This window comes from Ciconia boyciana, chromosome 18, assembly GCF_034638445.1.
Source record: "Ciconia boyciana chromosome 18, ASM3463844v1, whole genome shotgun sequence".
Classification (NCBI taxonomy): domain Eukaryota; kingdom Metazoa; phylum Chordata; class Aves; order Ciconiiformes; family Ciconiidae; genus Ciconia; species Ciconia boyciana.
Genome location: NC_132951.1, coordinates 13,002,330 through 13,022,483, shown reverse-complemented (window position 1 = coordinate 13,022,483; position 20,154 = coordinate 13,002,330). Strand labels below are relative to the sequence as shown.

General features: G+C 40.8%; 1 protein-coding gene across 1 annotated transcript in view; it reads right to left on the bottom strand.

The window, feature by feature from the left end:
• MAN1B1 (mannosidase alpha class 1B member 1) overlaps positions 1–20,154 on the bottom strand; it is a 26,081-nt gene extending 5,927 nt beyond the window's left edge. Inside the window, exons 1-12 of the mRNA XM_072883269.1 lie at positions 19,914–20,154; positions 17,480–17,588; positions 16,674–16,810; positions 15,454–15,614; positions 13,047–13,156; positions 11,545–11,730; positions 9,231–9,379; positions 8,405–8,593; positions 7,148–7,338; positions 5,597–5,717; positions 1,265–1,462; positions 826–957 (exon numbers count right to left, since the gene is read on the bottom strand). Coding sequence (XP_072739370.1) covers positions 826–957; positions 1,265–1,462; positions 5,597–5,717; positions 7,148–7,338; positions 8,405–8,593; positions 9,231–9,379; positions 11,545–11,730; positions 13,047–13,156; positions 15,454–15,614; positions 16,674–16,810; positions 17,480–17,588; positions 19,914–20,051 — 1,821 coding nt within the window. The 5' untranslated portion in view covers positions 20,052–20,154. The remainder of the gene's footprint in view (positions 1–825; positions 958–1,264; positions 1,463–5,596; positions 5,718–7,147; positions 7,339–8,404; positions 8,594–9,230; positions 9,380–11,544; positions 11,731–13,046; positions 13,157–15,453; positions 15,615–16,673; positions 16,811–17,479; positions 17,589–19,913) is intronic.

Genomic DNA, 20,154 nt, shown 5'->3' with positions numbered 1-20,154 from the left:
ACCTAAAATAAATTATTTTCACTTCTTAACATCCAGATGCACTTGGAGAAAATAAGTGCTAAGAAACAGATCAGCATGTTTTTCATTTCATACTTGTTTTTCATTTACATATGAAACTTCAGTTATGAAAAAAATCTCATTGCATTTTAAAAGAAACCACAAGGATAAAAATGAAGCAAAATGTCCATTTATGCTTAAAGAGGTATCACAAAGAACATCCCCTTGAAGTTTCTGGACATATGTACAGAAAGTAACTGGTGCAATTTCTACATTAGAGTTGGTCAAAGTACCATACCTGTTCTCTTAAGAACAGACCATGGATATTTAATGACCACTGGCATCTAGGCCACATTTCACAGCATATCAGAGTGATACCTCCATGAGCACTGTAGTCAGAATGAATATAAAAAACCCCTCTATTAAAGCATTAATGACATTTTGTGGCAATTTTTTTTTTTTTTTTGGCAACTTCAACCAAAGGGTTCTTTCAATCCAGCCAGGTCCTTCTCAGCTTCTGAATTATAAAAAAGATTGCAGTAGAGATTCTAATAGCTTCCAAGATGACTTAAAGACACTTTGGTAGTCTGCATACACCTTCTGCATTTTACTTTTTAATCAATGTAATACAAGTTCTTTCCTGAATGTACTAAGTAGTATCTCAAACTGTAAGGCACTGCATGAACTGAATTTTTCTGTGTGTTCTTATGAATTTCGCTCGAGGTATCTGATGACTCTTGAAAGATAGCAGGTTTCCAGAGTTCTTGTTAGAGAGCAAGTGAGTGAATACAGTCCTGACAGAACAAGGTCATTGCAAGCTGACCTTACCCGTGTGTATTTATTGAAGTTCTGCAAGATTTCCCAGCCCCAGTCTTGGTATTTCTTATCACCGGTGAATCTGTACATATAAAAAAGGCTTTCCACAGTTTCTGGTCGCAGTAAGTTGTGCCTGTCTGCAGGCTGCAAGAGGAAAAAAAAAGGCAAGAATAATTCAGACAGGGAATTTCCTCAAGGACACATGCAGGAAGAAAAATAGTGATTCCCATCTCCATCTATTCCAAAGAGTTTATTATGCATAACTCAGCTTCTAAATACACTACAGGGGTAATTAAAAACAAAGGCTAGGGTACACCTAGAAAGTGAGGCAGCAAAAGAACAAGCTGCTCTACAACAGAGCACATCACCAATATCCAGCTGGGAGTTTCAAGAGCAGCACAGAGATACAGAAGAATCATCAAATTACAGTTCAGGCCAGCTATCTGTTCACCTTGATTTCCACATCTTTGTGGCCCTTTTGTGCATGAAGATTGAAGTGTACGATCTCCGGGCTCAGGCCTGTCTCTACTTGAGCATACATCTGGTAACAGGTTTCTATAAGGGCTTCAGCCAATTTCATATGATCAGCAGTCAATCCATTGTGAGCTCCCAGTGCCAAAGTACCAGGCAAAAAGCAAACCAAGTGATCCTGCAAGACAAGACAACTCTTACTGGGGAAAAAATTACACAACAAACAGGTATTTGTGTGTGTGTGTGTGTGTGTGTGTGTGTGTGTGCCTCTGTGTCCCTATGTGTCTTTTTTTCTTTTTTTCTCTTCTTCAAAACACATTTCAGGTACCAAGAATCTGAGGGTAACTTTTTAACAATCTGATGTAACACAGCATGAGGCAGGCAGCATTATTACAGAGACATCACTAATTTGGAAAACGTATAAGACTGTGTTTTTATGTCAAGTTTCTAGAAAAAAGGTTTCAGGTCAGGGCAAGGGGGAAGAGAGTGTCTCTTGGTTTACCAGAAGTATACATTTCATACCAACTCATGAAGGGGGGTAGGCAGAATCACCTAAAGGTTTCTCAATAGAGACATCTAAAGGGACAACATAAGGGACAAACTGATCATCTGAATTTAACTTTAAACTTAAAATGGAACAGAGATGGGAGTCAGCCACAGAAAACAAAGCTTTGGAGAAGGGGAGAAGTCAGCTGAAGGAGATTTTCATCATTCTGAAATAATCACCTTAGCATTATTGTAAGAGAGACAACATCTGCAGAGATCATTAGATCCACTGATACAACTGGAACACACTGATAAGCTTTCAAGGGTACTTCTGCTTGAAAGCTTGCCTCTTTCTTGCAACTTTGTTATTTGGGTAATAAAAAGCTATCACTCCTCACATCTATAGAGCACCAAAGATGCAAGAGCACCATTCTTCTAGAGAGTCTGGGATACAGCTGGCTCCATTCCCACCACTAGCTCTCCTAGACTTACTCTCTTGTTTACAGCTATCTGAATACCACAGACACCAGGCACCTTGAACATAACATCTTTGGCTCTTCGTGAACGTATGGAAGAAGAGCACCTGAGGATGATCATGTGAAGAGCATTCCTGCTTGCCTTCCCCAGGCAAAGCAGCAGCAATGGAAGGACTGCAGGGACATTTCTTTCTTAGCCTTTACTTGCTACAGCAAACAATTTGTTCAAAGGACAAGAGGAGTGGTATTACTTCAAGAACTGTGGAACATTTGTAAACAATCAAGATGAATTTAGTTAACTTTCCAAGAAAGCTCAACCATCAAAGTCAGCTGAAGAACACATCAGAAAACAGATTGTATAGAATCATAGAATGCTTTGGATTGGAAGGGATCTTCACAGGTCATCTAGTCCAACCCCCCTGCAAGAGCAGGGACATCTTTAACTAGATCAGGTTGCTCAGAGCCCCGTCCAACCTGACAGGGGTTGGTTTCCAGGGATGTTGGTTTCCAGGGATGAGCCCTCCACTACCTCTCTGGGCAACCTGTTCCAGTGCTTCACCACCCTCATTGTAAATAATTTCTTTCTTAAATCCAGTCTAAATCTGCCCTCCCTTAGTTTAAAACCATTGCTCCTTGTTCTGTCACAACAGGCCTTGCTAAAAAGTCTGTCCCCGTCTTTCCTATAGGCCCCCTTTAAGTACTGGAAGGCTTCTATAAGGTCTCCCCATAGCCTTCTCTTCTCCAGGCTGAACAACCCCAACTCTCTCAGCCTTTCCTCGTAGGAGAGGTGCTCCAGCCCTTGGATCATTTTCGTGGCCCTTCTCCAACAGGTCCACGTCCTTCTTGCGCTGAGGGCTAAAGAGCTGCACGCAGTACTCCAGGTGAGGTCTCACCAGAGCAGAGTAGAGTGGCAGAATCCCCTCCCTCGACCTGCTGGCCACGCTTCTTTTGATGCAACCCAGGATACAACTGGCCTTCTGGGCTGTGAGCGCACATTGTTGGCTCATGTCCAGCTTTTCCATCAGTACCCCCAAGTCCTTTTCCGCAGGGCTGCTCTCGATCACATCATCCCCCAGCCTGTATTGAAACAGAAGATTGCCCTGACTCAGGTGTAGGACCCTGCACTTGGCCTTGTTGAACCTCATGAGGTTCAGGCCCACTTCTCCAGCTTGTCCAGGTCCCTCTGGATGACATCCCGTCCTTCTGGCGTGTCAACTGCACCACTCAGCTTGGTGTCATCTGCAGACTTGCTGAGGGTGCATTCAATCTCACTGTCAATGCCATTGACAAAAATATTGAACAGCACTGGTCCCAGTACGGACCCCTGAGGGATACCACTTGTCACTGATCTCCATCTGGACATTGAGCCATTGACCGCTATCCTCTGGATGCAACCATCCAACCAATTCCCTATCCAGTGAACAGTCCACCCATCAAATCCGTCTCTCCAATTTAGAGAGAAGGATGTTGTGGGGTACCATGTCAAAGGCTTTACAGAATTCCAGACAGATGACATCCATTGCTTTTCCCTTGTCCACTGATGTGGTAACTCCATTGTAGAAAGCCACTAGGTTGGCCATGCAGGACTTGCCCTTAGTAAAGCCATGTTGGCTGTCTCTAATCACCTCCCTGTCCTCCATGTGCTTTAGCATAGCTTCTAGGAGGATCTGTTCCACGATCTTCCCAGGCACAGAGGTGAGGCTGACAGGTCAGTAGTTCCCAGGGTCATCCTTCCTACCCTTTTTAAAAACGGACACAACGTTTCCCTTCTTCCAGTCACCAGGGACTTCACCCGACTACCATGACTTCTCAAATATCATGGAGAGTGGCTTGGCAGCTGTATCAGCCAATTCCCTCAGGACTCTAGGATGCATCTCATCAGGTCCCATAGACTTATATATGTTCAGGTTCCTCAGGTGGTCATGATATAAGATGCCCAAAACTCATATCCAGCAAAATTCAATTTGCAATACAAGACTGATTGTCCTCCTTCAGGGGCTAATCCACCACTGATATTGTGAATGTAAGAATTTCAGATTAATGTCACATATAGAATTTCAAATGATTCTTACCATTCAGAATGAAAGCTCAGGTATCATCACCAAAAACCATAGTAAAAACACTCTAGTGCACAAGCAGCACCTGTATGGACCTTTAAAAGCTTTGTCCAGTCCTAAAGGAAATGGTTGAGGGTGGTGAAGGTCAACATAGACATAGGAGACGAACTCTGGCCAGCTGGAAAAGTGGGGGGTGTAAGATACCTGTCAAGCCTTTCACCCAATAATAATTGATTAAATACCAAAACTCTGACTCCCTGGAACAGAAGCAAGTGTACCAACACATGCAGAAACCTAAGCCAAATTTCTCTGTCTGAATTCAATTCTGTCATATCTTGGGATGGGGGAGCCCCCTCTACCCAAAACCCAGACTCCGGTCTCGCTCACAGCAGGTTTGGAGAGCCTTTGGGAAATTCACATGCAAGAAGCACATGCTGAAAAACAGAACTGAACATCTCAAAAACACTACCTCAAGAAACCAAACAAGTCAAAAGAATTCACTAAAGCTCACTTCAGGTACTGAAAAAGTATGTGTAAGGCTACACATATATTAATAATACACTGCTCATCTTAAAAAAAAAAAAATCCACACACACAATACCTGCATTTGCATGAGATCTTTAACTGAAAGATCTTAAAATACATTTTAAAAAGTATGGATGCACAAATTAAGAGCAGGGAGTTAAGATCAATCAATTTCCCCTACAGCAAACAGCATACTGTTTTACTCAATAACCCTACATGAAGGAAAAGAAACAAATGTCATGAATGGATAGAACCCTCCAAAATTATCAGATTTTTTTTTTTTGACCCAGTAACACAATATTAGATCACCTGCTCCTTTTGAAGGTAAATCTGAAAAGGCAGGTGTGCAAGTGTCCACATATATTTTTGAATTATGGAAAATAAATAATACATAAAATAGCCACTGGAATTTTATGACCAAAACAGAAAAAAAGAGAAATAAAATTTTCCTTCAGTCTTACAGGAACATAAATGGATTTACTAGAGTAACTCAAAGAGAAGGCCCCTGGTTTGCACAGGTGACTAGTATCTACAAACTAGTTACTCAGTACTGCCATTACTCTGGCTGTATACATAGTCTTGGCTTTTGGCTTTTTTTTTTTTTTTGGTTAGTTTGTTTTGGTTTTTTTTTCTTTGGAGGGGGGAAGGGGGAAAGACAGCACAGAAGCTTTGCATCTGCCTGTCTCTATGCCGATTTCATTTTTTTTTGGTGGTGGTTTTTACGTTTTCTTTTGTTGTTGTTTTTTTAAATGTAGTTGTACTTCTTACCATCTTGGCACTGAAATGGCCATGAGCAAGCTCTCCTACAAAAGTAAGCTTCTTGGGTTGTGATCTCTGAAGAAGGTGCTTTTTCACTCCTTCTATGGCTCTCATATAGTCTTCCAACAGTCTGTGAATTAAAATCATTCTCAGATGGCTCACATACATGCAGTCAGAACACATTTAATCATAGCTGATGTTCAGCACAATCCTTTTGGAGAGTGTTATTTCAGTCAAAAAAGCAATATTTAACCAAATGTGAAAACTGACAAAAAAACCCTCAAAGTCACCATCAACTGGACATTAATTGGTTATTGCTACCATGTAGCAATATTGGGTTTACTTGTAAACCCTAAATTTAAGTATTAAAGAAAACATATCCCCAACTCTGTTTCTAGGCAGTAACCAGATTTTATTTCAGGAATCCTTAGAAGTACAGTAATTGAAATCACAGAAAAGCTAGGCTGGTAAGGACCTCTTGGAGGTCTCTACTTCAACCCTCTGCTCTGAAGGCAGATTCAATTAGATCAGGTTGCCTGAGGGCTTACCCGAGGAACGTTTTAGCATCTCCATCCAAAGATGTAGTAGTATCTCCATCCAAAGATGGTGATTCAATTACTTTGAGCAATCTTTTCCAGTGTTTGACCTCTCATTGTGAAACATTGTTGCACAGTATTTAACTGGAATTTCCCTTGTTTCAAAGTACTTTTATGCAGAAAAAACCCTGTTGAATAATTCAATTTTGAGGCTCACAAAATGCCATCGTTCATGGTCCCAAAGACAACGGTTCTCTGTTTACAGTGAGGTATGGCTTGGAAAAAGCAGTGATGCAAACTTTCTTTGTAGAGATGCACCTGCTCTGATACAAAGAAATGCCTCCAAGAGGCATGTTGTCACTCTGTATGCATTAAACCCAACATGAACGAGTCCAACATAATTAGCTTATAAGCAGACACAAACTGCTTGGATTTTTTGTCATTTTGGAGGAAACCTTCTTTTCCAACATCTCTAATTCCTCTGCCCCTTGCAAACATTCTCTTCCACTTATCCAGTGCAGATAAGAGAAACATAAGAGACCTAAAGCAAAGTTTACAAAAACATCAAACTTCAGTGTCCACTTCTTTCTAAGAAAAGTTATTCCTCATGGATTATATCTCCCACCTCAACCATCTTTGTAGGATTCACCTTTCCCTAACAAACCCAGAGAAAACACAGACATTGCTGGTGAAATGAAGTATCACCAGCATTTCAGGAGTGTCTAATTATGCTCCATATCTACCGCAAAGACTTAATTCTTCTCTCCTGTCTGTAACAGTCCTCACATCTGAGGTGCTGAGGAAGAAAAGTTTACTGAGGAGGAGAAGTTTTGAGACTAAGTCTCATGCTGTTTCTACATCAAGTTACAGGTCCCTCTTGCTTGCTTAGCTTGCTTTTAAAAACAGTGATATTTTCAGTTGACTCTTGGGCACATACATTATTTTTCTTAAGCAGCAAACTACAACAGAGAGTTCTACAGCTCACGTAATTCTCACACCAATACGAGAAGTGGAAAGAACTTACTCATTTTCTTTTTTCCCACCCTGAATCCATTGCTTGAGCAAATACTCATAGTAGCTGTCAGCTCTGGCTCCCAGAGTATAGACACCCAAGTGAGTGAACTGCCCGCTATTGGTGTTTATGAACATAGGCACTAGTCCATCATTTTTCCCTGAGAGGGTGTGAACATGCTTCATCACCTCATCTACAGCTTTCTAAAATAAAGAAAATAGCAAACATAAATGACAGGTATAAATGATGCACAAAACTGTGGCTAGTAACTTCAGGCTAATAACAAATCTTTAACTATTCTTCCTCAAATTAGCATCAGGGACATCAAGTTCAGCTCATGCAATATATTAAATACAGGATTTAAAACTTGCTGACTCTCAAAACATGATGTTCTGGGTACATTTAAGTACTCTGAAATAATTATAACTATTTCCTTTCCTTCAAGTAAGCCCACTCGAAAGCCAGTACTGTGGCATGGGACTATGATCTGACTTACTCATATTTGCAAAGTAGAGGTCCAGCTAAAATAACAACTACATGAATCATGCAATAGCTAAAACTTCTTTAAATAACTGCACTCTTCAAAACTTGAGCTGTGGATACAGTTTAAAACAATAGAACAACATTGCCAAACAAAAGGAAGAGTGGAAAAATATTCTTTTCTCTGGAATTATTTTTATTTCAACTATCTAACTTATACTGCGACCTGCTGTCAGACCCTTATCTAGTGAGTCACATTGTAGTTCCTTGGATGGCAACACCAAGGTTTTGTTCTTTGCATTTAGATAATGGCATCAAGAAACCACACAAAAAATTCTAACAACATAAAGCAAGGCACAGTTTCACAGTCCCCTGTTTAGCTCAATATTTTTTCAAAATCTGACAACCTAGTGTCAAACAAAAATGTCAATGATAAAAACTGGGGGATGTTGGGGGGCAGTGGGGGTGGTGTTTGTTTTGGTTTTGTTGTGGTTTGGTTTTCTGGTTTTTTTTTGTTTTTTTTTTGGGGGGGGGGGGGAGTGAGTTTGTTTGGTTTTAATCAAAAGCTGTTTCTGAGTGAGAAAAATAATTATTCACCTCCACTACCACTTTTTGGTATTTAAGAAAATAATTTGAATTACTTTGTTTATTTTCTTTCCCTCATCTAGAGTTTCACAACTCATTTAACGTCACTTAGAGACTACAGAGACCACGTATATTGATGTAAAGTCAGTGGTGGAGCTGTAGAGAGGTGGAAAAAGAGAAAAACATCGACTGATTCTTCCATACCTGGAATTTCTCATCTCCAGTGAGACGAGAGAGCTCCCTAAACTCCAGCTGAATACTGGTCACCTCTGCCACAGTGCTGTCGGATGTCCAACGAGGTGGATGTGCAGTGCCCCGGCCAATGTTGACATCAGAATATGGTATCTTGGAGGGGGTCTTGAATGCTGGCATAAGCCTGTTCCCAATGTCTTTCTAAAGAAAACCCATGAGCACAGGACAAAATAACAAACAAACAAAAAAAACGTATATACACACGCACACCCCTTTAGATTTTCTTTCATGAAGCAAACAGAAAAAGAGAGAATAGCCGCTTAGTTTTAGACGATGCAAGAATGCCAAGAATTAAAAAAGGTCATGGATTTATTCATAGTAACGACTACAGTTTCTACCTTGTTCCTAGTATTGCATGCTTCATTTGAGTCTGCAATCCCTATGCAACCTGACATAATTCTGAAGTCATTGACTGCATCTAGCTAATCTAAAGAGGTGGCTGATGCTGTTAAGACACACAGAAAGGGCTACAAAAGACAACTATTACTCTTTGCCAACCATTTATTTCCTCTTTTGTTTCATGAACTTTATTATGGTCCGCTCTTCATCAACAGAAGAACAGGCATATAATACTTGATAAAACACAGAAAGGCTCTGAGGTTATTCAGAGAGCACAAAGAAGCACAGGCTTAAAAGATTAACAGTAAGTCCCTTTCCCACCACTTCAAATATGAAACTGTTACAAACCAGCAACATTTAACTTTCTGATGAATCTTCCCTCAACTTTGTCCAATATGGAATACATAATCCAGTTTAATTTGTAAGACTAGTCACTCACAGCTTTTTCCAGGAAGAGGCTATCTCCAGAGAGATGGTAGGTGCTCAGCAAGCCCCCCAGGATACGAATAGTGCTCTCGAAGAGGTTCACATCCACATTTTTATCAAATACTAAATCATTTGCTACCCATTTCCTTGCTTCTTCAAACTCTGCAAAGTATAAAAGGTAGTTCAGCTACAAACTTCTGGCATGTTTCAAGAACTAGACTAGAGACATTAGTACTCCATATATCCATGACAGTTACTTATATCTGTCTACAGAGATCACAATTTTAGGTGGAAAACTAAAATGAAGAGCAGATGCCAGGAGAAGTTTGACTACCATCGGCTTAATTCTTATTCAGTGTGCACCACAGACGCATACAGACAGAAATACCCAGCAAAATAAAAAGTTCCTAATAGTCTAAAAAAAGAAGAAACTGAGGAATTCTTTATTAAAATAGTCCAGAAATTGAGATCTTTTAAGTCCATCCATTTGACTTGTCAGACAATTAGTTACACTTCCACAGCTTTCTGAACTTTTTAATTAAATCTTTTTAAACCAAAGCTGTTATCTACCAAGATAACAGATAACATTTTCAGTTAACAGCCATTAGTCTAGCTATGTCCTGGGGAGCCTGCCTCCTGCTTCAGCACTTAGCCCATAAAATCCTGACAGTCTGCAATTTTTTCCCCAGAAACAAAAATGATTGTTTATCATACTAATTTAAAAGGGAATGTAAAAAAAGCCATTTTAGATTCAACAGTCAGCTGATCAGCAGCATCACTCAATGACCGCATGACTGCTTTTGCACAGGGTCTAACTCCATGGTGCATAAGAGTTAGTTTGAGACAGCTTAGCCTTCACTGTTAGACGTGCGAGCTATCTCACACCTTCCAGAAACTGCTTGTGAGCAGGCACAGAAGAACAACCAGTTTCCCAGAAATGGAAGGTATTCCACAGGAGATTAACTCTAAAGCAAAAGGATGTCCTCACAAGAAAAAATGTCTTGGATGTTGGGTAAGTACTGGATGTTGGGTAGACTGAGAAGAACCACAGAAAAATCTCTGCTGTCAGATGTTGGCACTATCTAGCAGTACAACAGAAAAGGGAAGATCCTCTTTCACAGAAGCGTTAGCATTCATCAGCTTATAAGAAAGATTGGCAACCTCAAACAGAACTTTCATTTATATAGCATTTGTTATTCAGAAGAAACCCCAGGAGCTTTCTAAGGCAAGCAGCAAAAGAACTGCTATAAAAAATGAAGAAGCCTTCACCAAGAACCCATTTTCAACACATCTAAATTACTAATAATTTATTTTAAAAGCTTTATGCAGTTCACAATTAATTTTTTATGAAAAAGAAAAAGCAACACACCGTCAACTTGACGAAACTTCAAGATAGACTGCTCAGGCCTAGAGCTGCAAACACATGATAGGGAGTTTTCATTTGATTTATATTTTACACAAACTTCAGAAGGTAGAAGAGACAAAACCATGGAAGACTTTCATTGTTTATTGTCCCCTTACTAGCAGCTCTGTTCTTCCTATCTTGACACAAAAAATTGCATGACTGATAAGTTTACAAAGGTGGCTATCTACCAAGGTTAAATAGATACAGTTCCAGAAATTTTTAAATACCACTAGAAAAACCCTGCACCACAAAAAAAACTCCAAACAACTCTTAAATACTGATTAAGCAAGTTTTTTGCAAGAGAACTGCAGAATTTTCAGCTTAGTTTTTAAAATGTGTTTGAAAGTTTTCTAATGTAGGAACTTCCAGAATAACTGAAAAAATACAGACAGCAGAGCAGTTCAGGAAGGAGGTACTGAACACTCCCCTTCTCCATCCATTGATTCCTTACAGAAACAACCTTCTTAAATCCAGATATGAAATATTGATATTAGGTGTGATAAAACAACGTAGGAGCTTTCAGGCTAACTACTGAAGACTGATGGGTAGAAAGCCTACAGTGGCTGTAGAATGGCACAAAGATAGCAATAGTACAGAAACAAAAATCAGGAGGCTTATTAATACATTCCTCATTTTCTAGCAGATATATCCATTGTTATATGTAACAGCAGAATATTTTTTTTCTGGCTCAAAATTCTATCCCAAGAAAAATGGTGTCCTTTAACACAGTTGGGCAGTTTTTAATATTTATTTTTATACATATTGGTTTTATATATATGTATTTACCTTCACAGGAAAACTAAACTTACTGACCACACGTAATAAACGTTCCCCTCAAAGAACTCTGAACGTGTACTGCCTGAATAGAAAATAAGGAATTATTTTAGAGGGAAAAAGTGGAGGAGGAAAAAAAAAAAATTACCTTCTTTTAAGCCTAAAATCCACATGGTATCCAAGGCATCAATTAAGGTAAGCCCAAGTCCAAACCACTCGCTGTAAGACTTGGACAAAGGCTTCAGCTCATCATGGCCCCAGGCAAAATCCTTGTATCCTTTCCATGCATGGCGGAAGGCTTCTATCACAGCTATCTGACGTTCGTTTATGGGCACTGCAAAAGGAAAAGAGCGCCTTGCTCAAGACTTCTGCAGGGGAGTTATGCAGCTATACCAAACACCATTTTGCTGCATTCTACCCAAAATAAACTTTCTTCCAAACTAAATGATCAGTGTAATGGAAAAACTATCCTCAGATTATTCGTTTCAGTACAGCCTTTCCTCTGCAGAATAACCAGTCAGTGTTTCTTGTCAGCAATTCAGCCAGGTGGAAACAGAGATCTCTGCCTGGCAAAAAAAAGTCACTTCTGCAAATAAAACATTAAAATAATCAGATGCACAGTTGTTAGATGAGTATCACTAAAGCTCAAAGACCTGAAAATCAGGAAATACCAGAATTAAGATTGCTTAAAGCAACTGTAATTCAGCTGTTGAATACATTATGCTTAACAATACAATCCTCAGCTAATTTACCACATACCATTTTTTATTCATCTTCTCTGTCTTATTCATTGCTTTCTGCTAAATTTAAAACCAGTTATACAAAATGATTTCTCTAGAACTTTTCATTTAATACAAAAAAGGAAGAAAATTTACATTTTCCATCTTTGGCAAAGCCATGTCTTTTTACATGGTTCTACTGAAATTTTTGCTCACAATTTGCCATAAAGTTGAGCTTATGTTACACATCCAACATGAAAAATTTCAAGCCCATTAGCTGAAATTTTGCAAAATTATAAACAAACTAAGATTTCTAGAGTAAGAAACACCAAGCAGCACAACTAACCCCATATATATTAAGCTAGTGAAAGCCAAATACATCACATTGTAATATGCCACGTTTATCATATCAGAACTTCCTCATATGAACCCAAAAAGCAGAACAACACGTTCTTTACTCCACAACGACAGCAACTGCAAAAACAACTTCTACAGCTTTCTGGTGAGCCTTAAAAATAGTTCAGTTTAATTTGGGGAGTAAGTCACTTTCCCTGTATTTGCAGAACAGAAGGAAAACCACTGCTGAAAAAGGAAGCTGTCCCTTTCAAGCCCTCTGTCTTTAGACTACCCTTTCCTGGAGAAAAGATGGCTATATTGCAGCATGAAATATATGAAATATATCTCAGAGGCTATATTTCAAAGATTTGTCACTAAAATTTATTTTCAAATTCCGAAGGCTAATAAGCATGAAGGCTGGCATGGTGGAATAAGGACACTGAAAGGTTTGGATGTTCTAGGTAAATAATCCTTCCTTCACTTTTTGTTTCCTTTAATTAAAATAAATAAATAAAATAGAAGTGTGGGGAGGAATTGCACAACTTCAACCATAAAGGTGAACAGAAATAAAGGTATCATTAACTGTACTATTTACCTGGTTCCTTCTGGTCTTCAGCTTCCACAGATGAAGGTTTTTCTGGTTCCTTTATTTTACTAGATGGAGGTTCAGTGCTTTGGTCAGGTTCTATCACTGCTCCTCTCCAGCTGCAAATACAAGGGATTGTAATTAAGACTTAATTTGATCACAGAAAGTCATGCAAATGAATGAGACATCTCTGCATTTCCTTTTTCTCATGATACTTTCATAAAACAGGAGTTGGATTTTGTATCAAAGATCAAAACAGCTATGTTGTCCACTAGATAATTTTTCTGTTCAAAGAAAGTAATTTGCACCAGAGAAATTTTACTGGATTAAGAAATGTGTCTTACAGTCTCTTGAAATTTCATTAAATATCCTGGCAATGGAATTTAATAAAGAACTTCTAAAAATAATTAAAATACCTGAGAATGCTGCATTAGAAATATTTTGTTCTCTACCAGTTCTGAAATGATCATAGGAGCCACTAACGCTAAACAGTACCACACAAATGATGATCATCAAAAAATTATGAACAAGCACAAAGGACTAGCCACTTAAAGTACTTGCTTTACTACCAAGGGGTTCACAAGCCTCCGCTACCACTACAGATGCATAAATCAGTTTTTACAGATTTTTATTATGAATCTCCTGAAGGAGAAGTCTTTCAGAATGAACTTCAAGTCAAGCCAAGTTCATACCAAGATCAATCTCAACCATGCTGTTTAATATATAGATATGTTGCCTTTGAGTTCATGATATGCCTCCTAAGGGAACCAGGCTTACAGGACCTTTAAAGTTTATATTGTTTACAGTCAGCATACCTTATGACTTACAGAAATCCTATAATTTTATTTCTTACTTTCATTCTTTAAATTTGTAACTAGTCTTCACTATACTTTCATTGCTCTCCTAAGTTTTCCTGTTACCACCCATTTAACTCTATGAGTTATAGCATAAGCACAGGGATAAAACACTTCAAGTCATTCTGAGAGCTTTCGGATAATACCAACAGCCAAAATGCTGATGCAGGCACAGTTCTGATGCTACGATCAACTCAGCTGTGCCAGTGCTGAAAAGGACACAAACATATTAAAAAAACAAGCCTAGTGTTCCAAATCTTAAGAACCTCTGCTGAACTTGTACTAATCTTTTATATATCCAAGTTACATCCCTTCAGTTATTCCCAAGTCAAAAGATTTCAATCAATAATATCTTAGGGAATAACCTAGTAGAAATATAATCATAGCAGCATAGACCCTCTGTAAAAAGATAGTATTATATGTGCATAAGAGGTCTTTGAACTGTATGATTAATCTTTTGTAAGAAAGGACTAAGTGTATCTTGTACAGTTACATGCACACAACTACATACACATCTACAGCTTCTGCCAGTTCAACTTGGGCTTGCTGTGTTTAGTGGCATCATACCCCTAACCAACACTGACACTGGTATAATTTTCCAAGTCTGGCCCAGGACAAAGACACTTGTGACAGTATGTCGTGGTTTAGCACTTAGTCAGCAACTAAGCACCACGCAGCCACTCACTCACACTGCCCCCTCCGCTGGGATGGGGGAGAGAATCGGAAAAGCACAATTAAGAAAACTCGTGTGCTGACATAAGAACAGTTTAATAATTGAAAGGGGGGAAAAAAAAAAGTAATGAAAAGGAAAATAACAAAGAGAGTGAGAGGAACAAAACCCAGGGAAAAAACAAAAAACGAAGTGATACAACTGCTCACCACCCACTGACGGATGCCCAGCCAGTCCCCGAGCAGCAATCGGTGCCCCCCAGTTTCTATACTGAGCATGATGCCATACGGTAAGGAATAGCCCCTTGGCCAGTTTGGCTGTGCCCCCTCCCAGCTTCTTGTGCGCCTGGCAGAGCATGACAAGCTGAAAAGTCCGTTACTAGTGTAAGCACTAGTTAGCAACAACTAAAACATCAGTGTGTTATCAACAATATTCTCATCTAAATCCAAAACACAGCACTATACCAGCTACTAGGAAGAAAATTAACTCTATCCCAGCTGAAACCAGGACACAGTATTATTGTATTGATACTAGTACATTAATATTTACTACAAAACAAACAGCAGAAACCTACAGACAGTGAGAATTCTCCTGAGCATTAAGAGTGTCTAAGTGCATTAGAAATACAGACAGCCTTGTAGGGCTCCAAATCCTCTGCAGTTCTATGACACAAACAGTAAAAACAGAAAAGCTGCACATTCATTGAAATTAAATAAATCAGCCTAGCAATATCAACAGCTGTCAGGCCAGACCTGAGAATAAATATATGCAAGGAAATAAATCAACCTCACACACAGTCAACAGAAAGCCCTTACAGTTTTCACTCCAACATCCAATGGATCTTGGCAGGGGCGAGGGGGGGAGCACTGTAACTTGCTGGAAACATTTCTACCTGATAACGGATTTCTCTGTTTTCTCTTCTTTATCAGCCTGGACCGGCTCTTCTACAACCCTGCCGGTATCATGTCGGGTCTTCAGCCTCACATCCCTCCGTGGTGCCTTGATCTGAAGATTGGAAGGACCACGCCGAACATGAGGCGGTTTTGGCAGCTTCTGAGAAAATAAAGAAAAAAAAAAATGTGCTTGGTATGTTGCAGAGATGGTAAAATTTCAAACCATAAATCAAGAGCATTCCAATGTTAAACATAACTTCAGATAAATCTTATTTTTATATTGTATCAGCATGCAAGTTCTGCCCTGAACGGAAGGTATGCTAAAGACCTTGGGTTTTTGTTTGTTTTAAACTTTTGGTAAAATTATCCAGTTCTTAAGTTTACACTGATAAATTACTTTTAAACTGCCTCTACTGCTACCAGATATTAATTTAACACAAGGCACTGCCAAAGGATTGTAAAGATATTTGATTCCGTTTTACTAGGCGCAGTAAATTTTTATTAGAATTAGCAAAAAGCATGCAAAAAAAAAGCTTACACAATGCCAGTGTTAGATAATACCAAGAACTACTATACAGTAATACATGTACATTTGTGCACGATGAGGGACAGTTTTAATAACAAATTTTGTATTCATTAACTGGAAATCCCAAAAATTCATATGCAAAACAGTAACCAGTATTCCTCTACTCCAGGAATCCACACAGTCAGTTCATGTTTCTCTCCCATTGCATCCCCCACAAATGTAACCCTCCAAAACCTACCAACATCTGCTCTGTTTGCTGCTATTTTTCAAGCTACCAGAAAAGCTATTCCAATTCAGTGTGACACTGACTGTATCCTACATCTCATATTCAGCCACGACTCTAATTTAGGCTCCTCACAACAGCAAGACTGACGTCCAGAGCACTCCAAGTCCAAACAAATTAATCATACCAGGAAAGTGAAGCCTCAAGTAAGAGGTCACTGTGACCTAAAGTCCTGGCACTCCTAGGTATATCAGCAATTAAGAAATAGTATACTGAACACTTAAATAAAAAAGGTAAAGCCAAGAAATACTATACCGAAGCCCTTCCTGAAAGGAGAGCATTCCACCCAGAGCAGACTTTTATTGCAAGTTATAACTCCTTTCTCCTCAACAACTGTTGGAAGCAAGCAGTATTTGCAGCTTTCACGAACTCTTTGGTAGGTTTATAAAACTCATTTCTTCTCATAGTACCTGCGGGGAAAGCTCTGGGTGGTCTCCAAGGTTGGCATCTGCTTTCTGGGGTGCTGGTAGAACGGCTGGATTTGCCAGCTTTAATCCAGGAATTTCTGGTTGTGTTCTCTGATCATCCAACGATTTGTTTGTTAGACCTAGACACACAAAACTGCTCAGCGGAAGGAATCAACAGTTTAGGCTCCAGCTAGAAATTTATAACAGTTCGCTGCATTCACATACTAGATGGACCTCCAAAAAGTGTTTCCATTCACAAAACATTGGTAAACACAAACTAATTGTTAGATACAAAGTGTCTTTTGGTATTAAGATTCTCCCTAATATACAAGGAGGCTGCTAAAAGGCACGTGGTTTTTTTTAAATCACTCTTATTTTAGCTTCTCAGTACAGGCAGTAAGATAATACCGAATGTAAATGTGCCTTCGTATTGTAGCAAAGCTTGGAATTCTAATTTGATGGACAATCAAAACCAAGAGAGGATTATCTTATCCTACTGATTAGGTTTGGGTTGCCAATATCTACATACAAACATAATAAAAAAAACCCCCCACAGCCTCCAAATCTTAATCAACTAAAACAAAGCGTTACTCTAGTCAAGATAAACAATGAAAAGGCCTATGAAAAATATTTCTGATTAGGCAGAAACAAGTCATTGAAACATGTCACATAAAAATCATCTTACAACTGCGCTTTGATGGATACACCCAGTGGTTGTCAATAAAAATTAAAACTAGTTATAAGAACTACAACAATCTCTTAAATATAACACCACATTCCAGTAATTCTGAGCTATGCAGAACACATACTTTTCCATGGTTCCCCCACGCTCGTGTATGAAATGACTCCACAGACTACCAAGGCGGCAAACAGGAAGAGAATTATGCTCCGCTGTAGTCGAGACAGCTGCTTCCATTTCTTTAGGAGAGAAAATAAGTAAGAGGAAGAATATTTAGCACGACATTAAAAGCCTACTCAGTCAAAAATAAACTCTTATTGGTTCATTCAGAGCAAGAAACACAAAACTGAGTAGGTTTAATTTTACCCTCTGTTTCCAACTGCAGACATCCATTGCTTATTTTCTTTGATGACAGAGAAAATAGAGATACAACATGCTAGCATATGGCACAGCAGGCTCAGAGAAACATCAGAGCCACTTGCTGCAAGAACCTCAGAGACTGCCAAGTGCCGAGATTCCCAGAGAGCATCACCTATAGTGTGCTGACTTTCATCACAACCTTCGCTGGCTGACCTGTGCATCTGCCCAGGGATCAACTGGGAAATAAGCCAAAAGCCTCCTTCCTCCCTTCTGGCTGGGGAGGTACTGCAGAACATATATGCAAAATAAGAAACAGAAGAAAGTGGTAGGAAAACTAAAACTGTTAGTGCAGCAAAGAAGAAAGGCTCAAAATAAGCTAAGCACCAGTCACTGGACAAGAAAAGCCAGGCATCCTGCCTCTGACAAACATATGTGGAACTGTCACACAGAACAGGTCCTGCCACCACAAATAAAGTCACCAACCTGCAGCAACATGAAAATGAGGTAAACCAACAGAACAACGAACAAGACAAAACCACAATGTTTTCAAGTTTAATCCTGGGCAAAAATGTGTTTTTAAAACTGAAATATATACAACAAAATCACTAAAAGTCAGACAGAAAATGCTACATTAGCCTGAGAGAGAAGTTTCCTCCATTTAGAGAGAGAGCAGGTGGAGTTAAACATTAACTGTTAAATTACTATTTTCCTGGTTTTCTAACAGTCCTATCAAAATTCACCAGAGCAGCATTTTGCTTCTAATTTCTGGGTTTGGCATACAGAGAGGGCGCTTCAGTGCCAATGCTACACTTGGGAACAATCTGCAGTTTCCTGCCAACCACTCTACACCCCACAGCACTTCCCATAGTCCTCACCCTCTTAATAGCAACCAGAGGCTGCAAATGTTTCAGTGAAGAACTGTCAACGTGCTCACATTGCCGAGCCCCACAGCATACATTTCCTGTTTTCCTCCCACACTGCTGACAGTACAGTAATCCTGTACAGCAATCCCATATACCCTTCCCTACACACACCACAAGATCCTGATCCCACTCCTTCACCTTCGGCTCTACCTGCACGGCCAACCGTATCATCATTATCCAATTGCAGAAGGATACTCAAAACCCAGCAGTCCTGTGTTTCCTCTGGGTAGGATGGGAAAAGAGGCATTGATGGGGTGTCTTGGGATGGGTAGCAATGAGGTACAAGAATACATGAGGGCATTCACCACCATTTTTTTTTGCTGACAAGGAATAAGGATAAAAAGAAGGGTGAAACATTTTGTGCCCTATCCCCACATTTCCCCAGCTGTTAACAGAGAGAAGCTGCCATACTGTGTCCCTAAACAAGTTATTCATACGCTTTATCTGACCACCTGTAAAGCCTCTATAGGTGGCTATATCCCTTATCTTCAACAAGGGTTATCTCGTCCCTTTCACTCCCACCCTGCCTCTCCAACCCAAGACTCCCACCCCCAGTAACGCTGCCTGCCCACTCCCTACCCCCAAGCAGACACAAAGGTCACTTCCACACAGCTCTGCTGGAGGCTCCTCTTCTCACACTCGGCCTTCCCACAAGAGAGCAGAACTGTTCCCTTCACTCTCCTAGGGCAGAGGACAGGGCTCCCCCTTCAAGCCCTAAAATAGGAGGCAAAGGCACCAAGACCAAATCTCACCCCCCCCCGCCACTCCTGCCCAGAGGGTGCAGTGTTGTCACCCAAATGCCCACCAGCAGAGGGCAGGATTCCCCTCAAACGCATTCCGTATCCCCCCGCCCCAGCTTTGTTCACAAAAATTGAGATATAACTTAGAGCACTCTCAACCAGCCTGCGCTCCACAAAGGCCGGCCAGGTGGAGAGCTGCCACCCGAACACTGCTCTTCGCAGAGCCCCCAGCCCGGGGCCACCCCTCCCCAAAGCCCAGGGCATCCCCATCGGCAAGTGCCCACAGCTCAGGCCCCGTCCCCAGCTGGGAATGGGGGGTTCCAAGCCAGGTCCCCCAACACACAGCCCAGCTGCACCCAAGCCCAGGGACACCCCTCACTGCCCGCTCCCTACAGCCCGTCCCTCCCCATCCCAACAGGGCTCCCTCATTGCCAGGTGCCCCCTGCACCCAGCTCGGGGCTACCTGCCACTACCAGCTCCCCGTCACGGCCCGGAGCCCCCCGCAGCCCGAGTCCCCTCACGACCCGGAGCTTGCCCTCACCCGCCAGCAGGAGCGCCGCCTCCAGGCCTTGCTGTTGTTGTAGCCGCCGGCCCCCACCGCCTCGTCCGGGCTGAGGGTGACGGAGATGAAGTCCCGTCGCGGCGGCAAGGCGGCGGCGGCAGCAGCAGCCGAGTACATGGCGGCGCCTCAGGGGCCGCAGCCCGCCCGCCTGCCGCCCTGCGCGCCGGCAGCCATGATCCCGCGCCTCCCAGCCCAGAGCGGGACGGAGCGGCCGCTTCCG